Consider the following 13,548-nt stretch of genomic DNA (forward strand, 5'->3'; position numbering starts at 1 on the left):
AGAAGAAAGCCAATCAACACAATGAAGTGAAATTAGTACAGAACTTCAGGGCAGGATATTGGGATAACAACCAAATTTTTCAAATTGTGTTGGGTATGGGTAGTGAGAAAGAGAAAAAAGGATGTCTAAAATTTTTTTGGAACCAGAAAGCTGGAATTGTCACTAAGTATAGAAGGCTGTCACAGAATATATATAGTTGGGGACATTTAGGACTATGTTTTGGACAGTTCTGAGCTTGAGATGTATGTTAGATAATAAACTGCAAAAGCCCAACGGGACTGGGGTTGTAGTGTATGCTTGTAATCTCAGCACCCATGAGGCTGAGGTAGCAGTAGTGTGAGTTCAATGCCTGAGGCATAAAGTGAGATTAAGACCAACCTGAATTACAGAGAAAAACTCTGTCTCAAAAAGTAAAACACAAACAAAAGCTCAGTGAGTGGGGAACTACAGGAGTCTTGAGAGTTCAGGGGAAGACTTCAATAATGTAAACATGATACTCACTAGTATCACTAAAACACCACCAAAAACCTGCTAGATTTAATACACAAATTCAGTAGTGTAGCTGGATAAAAATCAACACTCAAAACCCAATAACATTCCTGTACATGAATACGAAATTCACTGAGAGAGGAATTAGAGAAACAATACCTTTCACATTAGCATCCAAAAAAATTAAATACCTAGGAATAAATCTAACAAATAATATAAAGACCTCTGTAATGAAAACTAAAATACTCTGCAAAAGGAAATTGAAGAGACTATCAAAAAATTATCCCTTTCTCTTGAGTAAGAAGAACAAATATAGAAAATTGGCCATGCTTCCAAAACTATTATATAAATTGTCATGGTTTATGTTTGTGGCCCCTAGGCCTCATGAATTTGCATTGCTCATTTGTGATGGTTCATTGTATAGCGCTTAGATTGATGGTGTCGTGCTCCACCCACATAGGGGTGGAGCCAGGATGTGATGTAATGGCAGGAAGAAGGTGTGTCTTGCTCTTTGCTGGTTCCGGCATGAACTGCGGCCCAGCCATACCTGCCTGCCTTGGAGCCAACTGAATGTGACTGAAACCTCCAAAAACTGTAAGAATAAACCTTTCCAAAAAAAAAAAAAAAAAAAAAAAAAGAATAAACCTTTCCTTTCCCAACTTGGACTTCAGGTATTTTGTCTCAGAGACTAGTAAAAAGTAACTAAGACATAAATTTAATGCAATTTTGATCAAAATTCCAATTGCATATCACAGAATAAGAGAAATCATTCCTAAAAATCACTGGGAAACAGAAAAGACCTAGAATAGCAGAGGCAATTCTGGGCAACAAATGCTAGGTGGATGGAATCACAATCCCTAACTTGAAATTACACTATAAAGTTACTGTAAAAAACCCAGAATCATATTGACAAGAAACAGACCCAAAGATCAATGGAACAGATTAAAAGATGCAGAAACAAATCCAGTGGAGTTTTTGGGGTATTCTATGCAGAGTGTCATGTTATATGCAAATAATGATAATATTTATCTTCTTCCTTTCCTATTCTTATTCTTTGTATAAATAATAAATTTAATTTTAAGGGGAATAAAATGGAATAATAAAATAAGTTTAAAGTCATAAGGCAGTAGGAAATCTTCAACAGTTACTATGATGCATATTGTCCTTTAAATAGTTCCTCAGACTACTGACTTTTAGGCTTGCAAAATTAATCAAGCAATACAATTTCTCCAAATCAGTTGGTTGCTCACTGGGCAAGGGTGGGATGGGGAGTAGGCTGTTCTCTCACAGCCCATGCACAAGCTGGCTCACAGGTGGGGAATAAACTTCTTTCCTTGTTTTCCTCTGTCTACACTCCAGCTGGCTCACAGACTGGGGCTTAGCTTCCTTCATGGTTATCTCTGGTTTTTGCCCTGGCTGGCTCACAGGTGGAGGCTTAACTTCTTTCTCAGCTCTCTCTAGTCTGCACTCTGGCTGGCTTACAGATAGGTATCTAGCTTCCTTCCTCATTCTCCTTGTTCCTTGCTCTGACTCTTATTGATGATTTTTTTCACCTATGTTCATTAGGGAGACAGGCCTGTAATTTTCTTGCTTGGTTGGGTCTTTCTCTAGCTTTGGAAGCAGCTTATTGCTTGCTTCTAGGAATGAATTTGGTAGTATTGCTTCCTTTCAATTTCATTAACGACTTTGAGATACAGTGGTAATAGGTCTTTAAGTTTCTTAGAATTCAGCAGTGAATCTGTCAGGGCCTGGGCTTTTTTTTTTGTTGGTAGGTTTTTAATTACATGTTCAGTTTCATTGATTGATACTGATTTATTTAGTATTTTTATATCTTCTTGATTCAGCTTCAGTAATTCATATATACATTTAGGGGTCTGTCCATTTCTTCTGCATTTTCCATCGTATTAGAATACCAGTTTTCAAAATAGGTATAGATGATCTGGGTTTCTGCAAGGCCAATTGTGATTTTACCCTTTTCATTCCTAATGAAGTTCCAAAGGATTTAAGAATGAATCCTTTCTTTCATTATTTGATAAGATTGGATGAGAGTGTGTCAATTTTATTTAATCTTTCTAAGAACCAACTCTTTGATTCATTGATTCTATTGCTTTCTTAAGTCTCGATTACATTAATTTTTGCTCGATCTTTATAATTTCCTCCCTTATATGAGCTGTTGGCCTATCCTGCTATTCTTTTTATAGAAGTTTGAGGTTCACCATTAAGATGCTTATTTGTCGTTGCCCTGTTTTGCCAATAAGGATATTACTGATATAAATTTCCCCCTTAAGCCTGCTTTCATTGAATCACATAATTTATGGTATGTTGAATGGTATTATTTAATTGTAGAAACTCTAATTTATGCTTTAAGTTAATCAGTGGTCCATTTGTTGTTTAGGGGGTAACATTTAATTTCTATGTGTTTATGAAATTCTTATGGTTTCTTTTGCCATTGATTTCCAATTTCATTGCACTATGGTCTGGTAATATGCATAGAGATAATTTCAGTCCCTTTGTATTTACTTAAGCCTGTTCTATGAGCTAATATGTGGTCTATATTGGTGAAAACATCCTGTGTGTAGCTGACAAGAATGACATTGTGAGGTGGAACACTCTAGAGATATCTACTAAGGCCATTTGTTCAAAAGTATGGCTCAGGTCAAATATTTGATTGCTGGTTTTTGTCTAGTGGATTTGTCTTTTTGTGACTGTGTGGCATTGAGATCCCCCAATACAACTGTATTAGTGCTTATTTGATTTTTCCACACTCATTAGTGTTTCTTTTATATAGTTAGGTTCACTGGTATTTATTGCATAGAAGTTTATGATTGCTATCTCTTTCCTGTGGATTGTTCCCTTTACAATGATGTAGTGACCTTCTTTATCTCCCTTAATCAGTCTTGGCTTCAAATTCACTTTGTCTGCAAATAGAATAGCTGTCCCTGCTGTTTTTGGGTTTGCCGTCCCATGGAGTATTGTTTCACAGCCATTGACTTTCAGTTTATGAATTTTTTTAGAATTAAATGTCTTCCTTCCTTCCTTCTTTTCTTTCTTTCTTTCTTTTTTGTTCTTCCTTCCTTTTTTTTTGTACCAGGGAAGGAATTTACAACCTTTCTCTTGCCAGGCAGGCATTTGAGCTACTGAGCTATATTCCTGGCATAAATATGTTTCTTGTATGTAGCATATTGATGGATCTTGTTTCTTGATTCATTCTTCCTGTCTATGTATTTTATTTTTTTATTTAGAGGAAAAAAAGAAAAACAGAAAAAAGAATATAAATAATACATAATTTGAAAAAAACTAAGAAATCACTAGTTGATAAATTGCATATTGTTATCTTAGAAGTAGTTGTTTAAGTTACAAAATCAAAGCATAAAAAATGGACAAACAACCAAAAAATAACAGTACAAACTATTCTGTTTAAGTAACAAAAACTTAGTAGTACGGTTATGTATCCTACACACTTAAACATACATACAGTTATATCCTTTAGAGCACTTTCTTTCCTTTCATTATTACAATATCCATTATGCATTTTATATCTTATTATTCTTTCAGTTTTTATTATTTATTATACTACAGAGACAATGTGATATTTACAAATATGAGTCTGGTTTATTTCACTTATAAGCATAGCCTCAAGTTGCCTCCATTTACCTATAAAGGTCTATGTATTTTGATTGGTGAATTGAGATCATTAACATTGATATAACTGATATGTATTGACTTATCCTTGTGATGTTATTTTATTTTTGTTGAATCCTCTTTTAAAAATTTTCCCTCTGTTTAATAATTTGCCTTACCTAGCAGATTCCTTCTGTTGAGGCTCATGGTGTGGTAGTCTTTGTGATTTCTTTTTAGAATGCCCTTCAATACATTTAGAGTGTGGGCTTGGTGGTCATAAATTTCCTTGTATATTCTTTGTTATAGAATTATCTTGTTTCTTCATCAGTTTTGAAAGATATTTTTGCAGGATACCTCAATCTGGGTTGAAGTTTGTTTTCCTTCAGAGCCTGAAATACTTCAGATCAAGCTCTCCTTGACTTGAGAGTTTGTGCTGAGAAGTGGGCTATTATAATTCCAATATTAAATAGTGTAATTCCTTATAATGTAATCCCTTATCTGAGCCTCCTTGTTGTCTAGAAAGTTAATATTTGCAATCACATCAAAATATTATTGGAATCCCAGTAAGTTAATTCCAACTTACCACCTCCAATGTAACCCACAGTGACACTAAGATACTTAAAGTTACAAGCAACCAAGGGGTCTTGAGTCCAGTCTAGGTGAGTATACACAGAACAAAGGCCTTGATACAAAGTGTCCCCCAGAATGTCTTATCTCATGAAGACAAGAGTATGAGTGTCAGTAGGGTAGTGGGAATATGTGAGCAAGGTAAGCTGAAATGGTAGGTGGAGAGCAAGTTCATCTGCAATATTCAGGGAGAATGACATGCAGAATGACCCAGTATGCATAACTCAATTAGGAGAATGTCAAGATGAGGAGAAAAAGGCAATCTTAGACCTCCAGACTGTAAAAGTAATCAGATCAGAAATAATATCTCATATAAAAGAAGAAATCACAAGCATAATGAAATAATTGCTGAGCATATCTAAAGAAGACAGATTAAAAAAGAACATGGAAACTTCCAATGAAGAATATAGAAAGAAATTACAATGCATGCAGCAGATTCAAAGAGATACCCAGGACATTAAAAAGTCAATCAAAAGCTGGCAAAACTGCCTGAAAGAGATTGAAGTTAGACTTTCAGACATTGAAGATAGGATCATAGCTAGCAATTGTGAAAGGAACAATCTCTTAAAAATATCAAGGGGCCGGGGGCTGGGGATTTAGCTCAGCGGCATAAGCGCCTGCCTTGCAAGCAAGCAGTCGTGAGTTCGATCCCTGGTACCGATAAAAACGAAAAAGACAAAAAAAAAATATCAAGGGGCCAGGAAACAGTAATTTAATGGCTACAAGATGATGCAAAGAAAAATAATTTAAGAGTGATAGGTATCAGCAAAAAAGTAAGGGTCAACACAAATGAAAAATAAAAAAGGCTATTTATAAAAGTAATAGCAGAAAACTTCTCAAATATGAGAAAAAGATCTTGTGTGCAGATAAGCAAGGCATGTACAACTCCAACTAGCCATAACCAAAGTAAATCTACACCATTTTCATTTGTGGTTCCTAGTTGCAATCTTGTATTCAAGGTCTGAAAGTCTATCTTCAGTTTCATTCAAATGGTTTGCCAGCTTTCAATAGAATTTTTAATTTTGTGCATATTTCTTTGAATCTGTTTCATGGGTTATATTTCTTTCCCATGTTGTTCAATCAAGGTTTCCATAATTTTCTTATGCTCTTTTATTTTTTAAATCTATGTCTTTTCAATCTATGGTTAGTAGTTCCTTCATTGTTCCTGTCATTTCTTTTTTATAATCTGAGAGATTGCTTCTGCTCTAATTTCCTGTATAGCCTCATGGATTTGTTTCTTTACTTTGCTTGCATAGATTGATCTGGAGGCCTGGAAAATTTGCTTACTTTACTATCTTTTTAGAGATTTCAGGTATGTATCTTCTTTTTTGCCTATATCTCCTGTACTCACTCCAAATGGTCTGGAGGACTGAGTTTGGATTTTGCTTTTTTTGCTTGTTATTTTAACTTCTTGGTTCATATTTTGGTGTTTTCAATCTCATTAGTCTAACTGTCCATCATGTGCATCTAGTCAGGATTCTACTGAGTGATTGGCATTCATCTAATTGCCAGGTTAAGGGGTGGTTCCAGTCACCTGAATTACTCCTGTGGGGCCAGTTGGTGAGTTCTGGGTTCTTACTGGGCTGATTAGCCTAAGAGCATTGATATGAACCAAACTTTGGATTGTATTATTAGTGCTCCTTCAGAATTTTCCAGACCTCTAGATCTATCTATTCATGATGTGTGCCCCAATCTGGGTCCTACTGTATCACTCAGAGTCTTGCAGGCCTTCTGGGGGCTCTCTGAATGGTAGGAGGGATTACTTGTGCTCTTACAGGCCTTCCCTGGGTACTCCAAATGGTAGGAAGGGTCATGACTGCTCTCGCATGCTCACCTGGGCTTCTCTGGATGGAGGGAGGGGTCAGGGCTGCTTTTGCAGGCTTGCAAAGGTCCTCTGGACTGAGGCAGGGGTCTCTGATGTTCTTGAAGGTCCACCAGGGGATGACTCAATTTTAATATGTAAAATTTTCTTATTTGCTAGCAATGCCACTCTCACTCTGAATGCTGATCAGTTATTGAAACCTTTGTAGTCATACATTCATATCTGTCTGTTTGGACTTGAACTTCACCTTATAGGCTGGTCTCTGTGGATCTTCCATCCTGCCAAGCAGCCCTGCTGAGGAGAGTGTGACACCAATCCACTGCTCAGTGCTTCATCATCTAAGATTACCAGCTGTAGGGCATAAATCAGTGTTGACTCAGGAAGCAAATGAGTGGGTCATGAGAGGAATGGAGGCAGTCAAAGCAGCACATGGTAGGGACATGGCCTCAGGGGCCACCACCTCAGGGGCCTCTGCTATGAATAATTTCAATGGAATTTTTATTCTCCTGGATATCTGCTTGAATCTGCCTTATGGATTTCTTTTCTTTCCTAGGCTGAACATTCATGACTTCCATAATTTTCTTCAAGTCATCTATTATTTTGTCTGTATCTGCTTTAGAGTCACTAATGTGATTTCCCTTTTTAAGAGAATAAAACCAAACAAAACCAGAACAGAATAAAGCTAAGCAAAACAGAACAGAATAAAGCTAAGCAGAACAGAGCAATGAAATCATTATAGGACTTCAAAACAAGGTAATAGGGAATCAACACTGGATACCATAATGTCTCTTGTTTTCTTTGAAATATCTGTCCATACCATCAGGCATAATAAAATTAAACAAAACAAAATAGGATAAAACCAATTAAAACAAAAGAATGAAGCATATTTTAAAGAGAATGAAACCAAACAAAATAAATAGAATAAAGCCAATCAAAACAAAACTGTGAAAGAGATGCAGAATTTCAAAACAGAACAATAGAAAATCCACAATAGCTGCCATATTGCCATTTGTTATCACCAAAATTGTGCCCGTACCACCAGACATAATAAAATCAAACAAAACAGAACACAATAAAACTAATCATAACAGAACAATAATATAAAGCAAAAACATTACTCTCCCGAGTCACAACATGTCTTCTGATGACTCACAGAGAGGGCAAATTAGCTTATTTGTCCTCCCAGGCCCTGCACGGCTTGTGCTGCCTCACGGGAAGGATGAATTGGCTTCTTGTTAATCTCCAAGGCCTAGCATGTCTTCTGCCAACTCATAGGAAGGGAAAATTCATTTGTTTCTTATTCTGGGCCCTGTATAGCTCATGCTGGCTCGCAGGAAGTGTGAATTGGCTGCTTTTAACCATGATTTTCATTGTGGACAAAATCTTTGCAGTTATCTGAGAAATTATTTCTGATTGATATTTTTTTAGAGCCTCATTTAATTGCTTCACTGTTCCATTTCTGTGAGGACAGATATTCCTGAAGATGACTGTCAGATTTTCCCACCTCATTTTCCTTTGGGTTAGCCTTTTGTGAACTGGATATTTGGAATTGCATCTTGTTTAAGTGTTTTCTAATTTTTTGTTAGTTTAATTCCTAGGATGTTGCTTGTATTATTGCTAATATTTAGAACCCTTGGGAAATAACTACTTCTCCAAGTTATCTTCTAGATGTAGCTAGTATTTGGATTTTGAGTCTGTTGCAAGATATCACCTATTTAATTTGTTGGAGATGAAAAGTTACTTCCTCTTTGACCCAGCCCTTGGTTCTTTGGCACTGTGCCACCTTTTTTTCTGTGCTCCTTATTCAATATCAATCTTGGAATACCAGGAAGAACAGCTTTTTAGAATAACTGTCACAACGAAGCCTAGAAAATGACAAACTGGGTTAACCATTAATTTTCCACCTTTAATTGTATGAACTAGGTTTATGATTATATAACAAAATCTAAAACAAACAAGAAAAACATATGCAGTATACAAGTCTTAATATGTCAATTTTGGTCTCAGTTTAAAATTTAAAATGGGTTATGAGAAAATAGAGAAGTGGAAGAAGAGGATGAGATTTAAAGTAAGGCTAGATGATAGGGAGGGATCTCACTAACTTTGGGAAATGAATGTAAAAGATTGGAGGCAAAGAGTGAAGGAAGAGATAAGAAGATGACCAGAACTGAATCACAACCATAATCACAAAGAGCCTACAAACCATGTTTGTATTCACATAAAAACAAGATCAAACAATGAAGAGGAAACAAACAAACAAAAACAAAACTACCACCACAACAACAAAAATGCAAAAAAGAGAAAAACGTCTCCTTTCTGATATTTCTCTGTTGTCCCTGGTAGACAATATGTGGGGGCACAGCCTCATTTCATGTTTATTTAACTTAGCAACTACCAGTAGCTTTTTTGTGAGGTAGTGGGTAATCTCAATGAGCCTGCACTTTCTGGCCTACACTAGACTGATTTGGCTTGCAGCCATCAGTGCACCTTCTGAGGGTCTGAGCCATGCTGGAGCTGCTCTGTGGAGCCAGAAGCAGCTCTGAGTTCTGAACTTAGTCAGTCTTTCTCCAAAATGACTCTCAGCTAATCTCTGTCTCACATAGAATAACCAAGTCCTCAGTACTCACTACCAGATAGTGCAGTTCTTCACATCCACTGCTCGTCTCCACTGCTGCATCTTTGTATGGAGGCCTCTGGGGCTGCCAGCCATCACCATGTGTCCAGAGTGCTCTTCTTGTGCATTGAGCCCCATCTCAGGGAGACAGCACCCCTGGCTACATCCTTCTTCATTGAAGTTTTTCTCTTCACTCTCTCAGTGGGCTTCAATTCACACTTCAGACTCTTTCTGAGTCCAGAAGACCTACTTTCCTCCTTTTTGGATTCCTCACATTGTTATAGGCCAGCATCTGGATGGAAACTCTCAGAGAGGTACTTTCTCTGCGGCTTACTACTCTGCCATCTTCTCTTATACTGAAAGATAGCTTTTCAGGGTACAACAATCTGGGTTGGAAGTTGTTAACTTCTTCACTCCATGCTCTTTTCTTTTCTTTCTTTTTTTTGTCTTTTTCCTTTTTATCGGTACCAGGGATCGAACTCCTGCCTGCTTGCAAGACAGGCGCTTATGCTGCTGAGCTAAATCCCCAGGCCCTCCATGCTTTTTTCAATTTGAGAATTTGTGTTGAGAAGTCTTCAATGATTCTGATGGGCTTTCCTTTACAGGTGATCTGTTTATTTTCTCAAACAGGTTTTAATGTTCTGTTCTTGTGCTGAATTTCTGGAATCTTGATTATTATATTTTGGTGTAGTTTTATTCTGGTCATGGATGTTTAGAATTTTACATGCTTCATTTATTTGTATGTCAAATTCTTTATCCATGCTTGGGAAGGTTTTTACTGTTATTTTTATGAAGAGTTTTTTTAAATAGCATTTATTTTGTCTCCAGCTTTCTCATTGACCACAGTCCATTTTATGTCATTCTAGTTTGCTTCATCGAGTAGCTGTTTGATTGGTTTTCATTGTCTCTTTCTATTATTAAAGTATATATTTTTTATGATCACTAGCGGCAATTCTGTTTTTAATCAGAGTAGTAAACTCTAAAGTTATATAGCAAAATCAAGCACATACTATGTACTTTTAAGCATTGATTTTTCTACTAGTGAAGTGATTTTACACTTCTGAGGGGGTGGAGGTTATGATGGGTCAAGCATATGAGAAAGTGATGAGTGAGGACAAATAATAGACTCAAGAATGGAGGTCAAAAGTTGATCACCCAGAGGATTCTGGATGGAAAGAATGAAATAGAATGTGAAGGAATAATCAGAGATGAAAGAGACAATGTTTATTCCCTTGAAAGTTTAAATTCAAGAAGTAGTTGAGAGGAGAAAGAGGATCAATTGAAGAAAATGAAAAAGGTAAGAAATCTGAACAGTAAAAAAGAGAAGGAAGAAAAAGCAACAGAAAAAAGGAGACCAGAGAAAGAGGAGAGCAAAAAAAAATCTATCCTCAAAACACACAAGCAAACAAAAATTATATATATGTATATAGATAGATGATAGATAGATATATAGATAGATAGATAGATAGAAAGGTAAATATGTTTTGGGAATTATGATTTATCCATAATCATCAGAAGTTAGTGGACTCTGCAGAAAGGAGATGTTTTGGATAGTTCCAGGAATAAATTGTCTGTTCTCTCTATATTCTTATATTTGTAGTCCATAGGAAATCTTCCAGGTCACCTATTTGCTGGAACATGCTGCCTTATTTTTGGTGTATGGTGGAGTACCAAAAGTATTCTGAAGCATCTCTGCAAAAAGCAAAAGAAGATTTACTACTTTGATTCCAAAACTTTTCATCGATCAGAAGTGTTGGGAGGAATTGTAATAGCCAGCTTTGGCTTCATTGGTGAGTGGACCATTTCCATATTTTGTTGTTTATTTTTGAGATTTCTACATGTAGATAGAAGATATAATAAAAACAAAGAAACTGATAAAAAGAAATTATATTAAATTGTTAAATAAATATAGCAATTAAAGTTTCTATCTAAAATAATTTGTTAGGAAAGTGAAAATTCATACTTATTCAAAGAAATATCATTAGGGATTTAGTCTTTTATTGATGTTTTATCTATTTATATTTTTAATTTTTTAAAACAAAAAAGAATAGAAATGAATAATATACAGAATTTCAAAACAAAATAATAGGAGATTCATATTGGTTAATATACGGTGTATTGTTATAGTCAAACTAGTTGCTCAGATTACAAAACATAGGCATGAAAAAATGATCAAACAAACAGTGAAAGCATAAGCTCTTCTTTTTGATGAACTAACAGAGATTAGTAGTATAGATATTTATCTTGTATATATGTATACATATATATGAATATATATATATACACACACAGAAATAATATTTTCCCTTCTTTTATTTCTCTTTTCTACTACTCCAGTTGTTCTTTACTTTTTGAATAGTTTCTTTCTTTGTCACTTTCACATTCTCTATTGTACTTTTGGATCTTACTCCTTCAGGTTTTTTGCACTAGTGAGCCAATATAATATTTACACATGCAATTGTGACTTATTTCACTTTAAGTACGATCTCAAGTCCCATGTACCTATAAAAACTTCAGGTTTACCCTTCTTTATATTTGAATAATACTCCATTGTATAAAAATATCACATCTTTTTATCCATTTCATAGTTGATGGACATTTGGGTTGTTTCCAAGTTTTAGCTATTACAAATTGTGCTACTATAAACATGGGTGCATATAATTACTAATGCATGATGTTTTCAATACTTCTGGGAAAATACCCAGGAGTGGAATAGCTGGATTGAATGGGGCATCTCTACCCTGATTTCCCCATGGTTGTACCTATCTCTATCTCCATCAACAATGGAGAAAAGTTACTTTTTCCCCACAGCCCCTCCAGCATTTGTTACTCTTTGATCCCTTAATAGCCATTCTTTCTGGAGTGACATTGAATCTCATGTTTTAATTTGCATTTATCAAATGACTGTTGGTTACTGCAAATCTGTGCCCAGCAACATGAAGTCACTTGGGAACAGTAGCTGAGAACTCCTAGGACTGGGAGTCTGCACACAATGAAATATATATAACTGGAAACCATCTCTGAGGTCTGCAGGTGCTGGAAACCTGTGCCCACCAAGCTACAGTCATCCGGGAGCCCTCAGTGAAGCTTTCAGAGACCAGTTGTCTGTGCTCAGTGATCTGGAACCAACAGCAAAGCACAGTGAGCCTGCTACCTGACAGCATGCCAGAATGGAAAGCAATTAGGACTTGGTATCTGGCTGAATTGGAAGAACAGAGGAAAACACCAAAAAGAAAGAATAAAATACAATCTCAAATTTCTAGCCCATTCAGATGAAGTCCAGAAGACATAGACATGGATAAATTTGGAAATAAATCTCTGAAATCTCTGAAATGATAGCAAGGGAAGTAAAGAAACAATGCCAAGAAGATGTAAAGAAATCAGATCAGAAATAATTGCTCAGGTAAAAACAGAAATGATAAGCATAATGAAAGAATTGGTGAATACGGACAAAGAAGACATAGATTTAAATAAAGGAGCTAAGAAAATGGTGGAAATCTTGAAGGAACAATACAGGATACATAGAATATATAAAACAGATTTGAGGTGATATCCAGGGTGTCAAAAATTCCATTGAAAGCTGGAAAAACTACCTGAATGAAATTGAAGACAAATTATCAGACTACAAAGATATAATTGTGACTAGAGATCATGTAATTAAACAGCCTTTAAAAATAAGGAATCAGAAAATAACAATTCACCATCTGCAAGAGGATGCAAAGATAATAATATAGGCAGATATGTGTCAATGAGAAAGGAGACAACAGAAATAACATAAAAATATTTACAGAATATTTAATAGCAGAAAATTTCCTAAACATGAGAAAAGAACCTGATATACAAATAAGTGAGGCATATAGAACTCCAATTAACCATAACCAAAATAAATCTACACATCAACATATAATAATCAAGATTCCAGAAATTCAGCATGAGAACAGAATATTAAAAGACATCACAGAAAAGAAACAGATGACCTATAAGGGAAAGCCTATCAGAACCATGGCAGACTTCTCCACACAAACCATCGAGTCAAGAAGAGCACAGAATGAAACATTTCATGTACTGAAAGAAAACACCTTGCATCCCACATTGATGTACCCTGCAAAACTATTTTTCAAAATCAACAGAGAAATAAGATACTTCCATGACAAAGAACAGCTGAAGAACTTCATGACAACACAACCAGTTCCACAAAGAGTACTGAAAGGTGTTCTAGAAAGAGATAGAAATCATCACAATTCCTAGGACAATACAAAAAACATGCAGCCGACAAGCAGGACAAGAAACAAAACAGAGGGGGGAAATAGGGAAACACAGCAGGAAGAAAACATGGCAGAGATAAGCCATACATATCAGTTATACCTACTAATGT

The 13,548-nt window shown here is 35.7% G+C and overlaps 1 protein-coding gene across 2 annotated transcripts in view; it reads left to right on the forward strand.

The window, feature by feature from the left end:
• Positions 1–13,548, forward strand: part of LOC100723089 (transmembrane protein 45A-like) — a 51,912-nt gene that overhangs the window by 1,950 nt on the left and 36,414 nt on the right. For both annotated transcript variants that reach the window (XM_063225329.1, XM_013151727.3), the window contains exon 2: positions 10,774–10,963. In XM_063225329.1, the coding sequence (XP_063081399.1) occupies positions 10,774–10,963 (190 nt within the window). The remainder of the gene's footprint in view (positions 1–10,773; positions 10,964–13,548) is intronic.

This window comes from Cavia porcellus, unplaced genomic scaffold, assembly GCF_034190915.1.
Source record: "Cavia porcellus strain 051 isolate PalLab524CR breed Dunkin Hartley unplaced genomic scaffold, mCavPor4.1 scaffold_15, whole genome shotgun sequence".
Classification (NCBI taxonomy): Eukaryota; Metazoa; Chordata; class Mammalia; order Rodentia; family Caviidae; genus Cavia; species Cavia porcellus.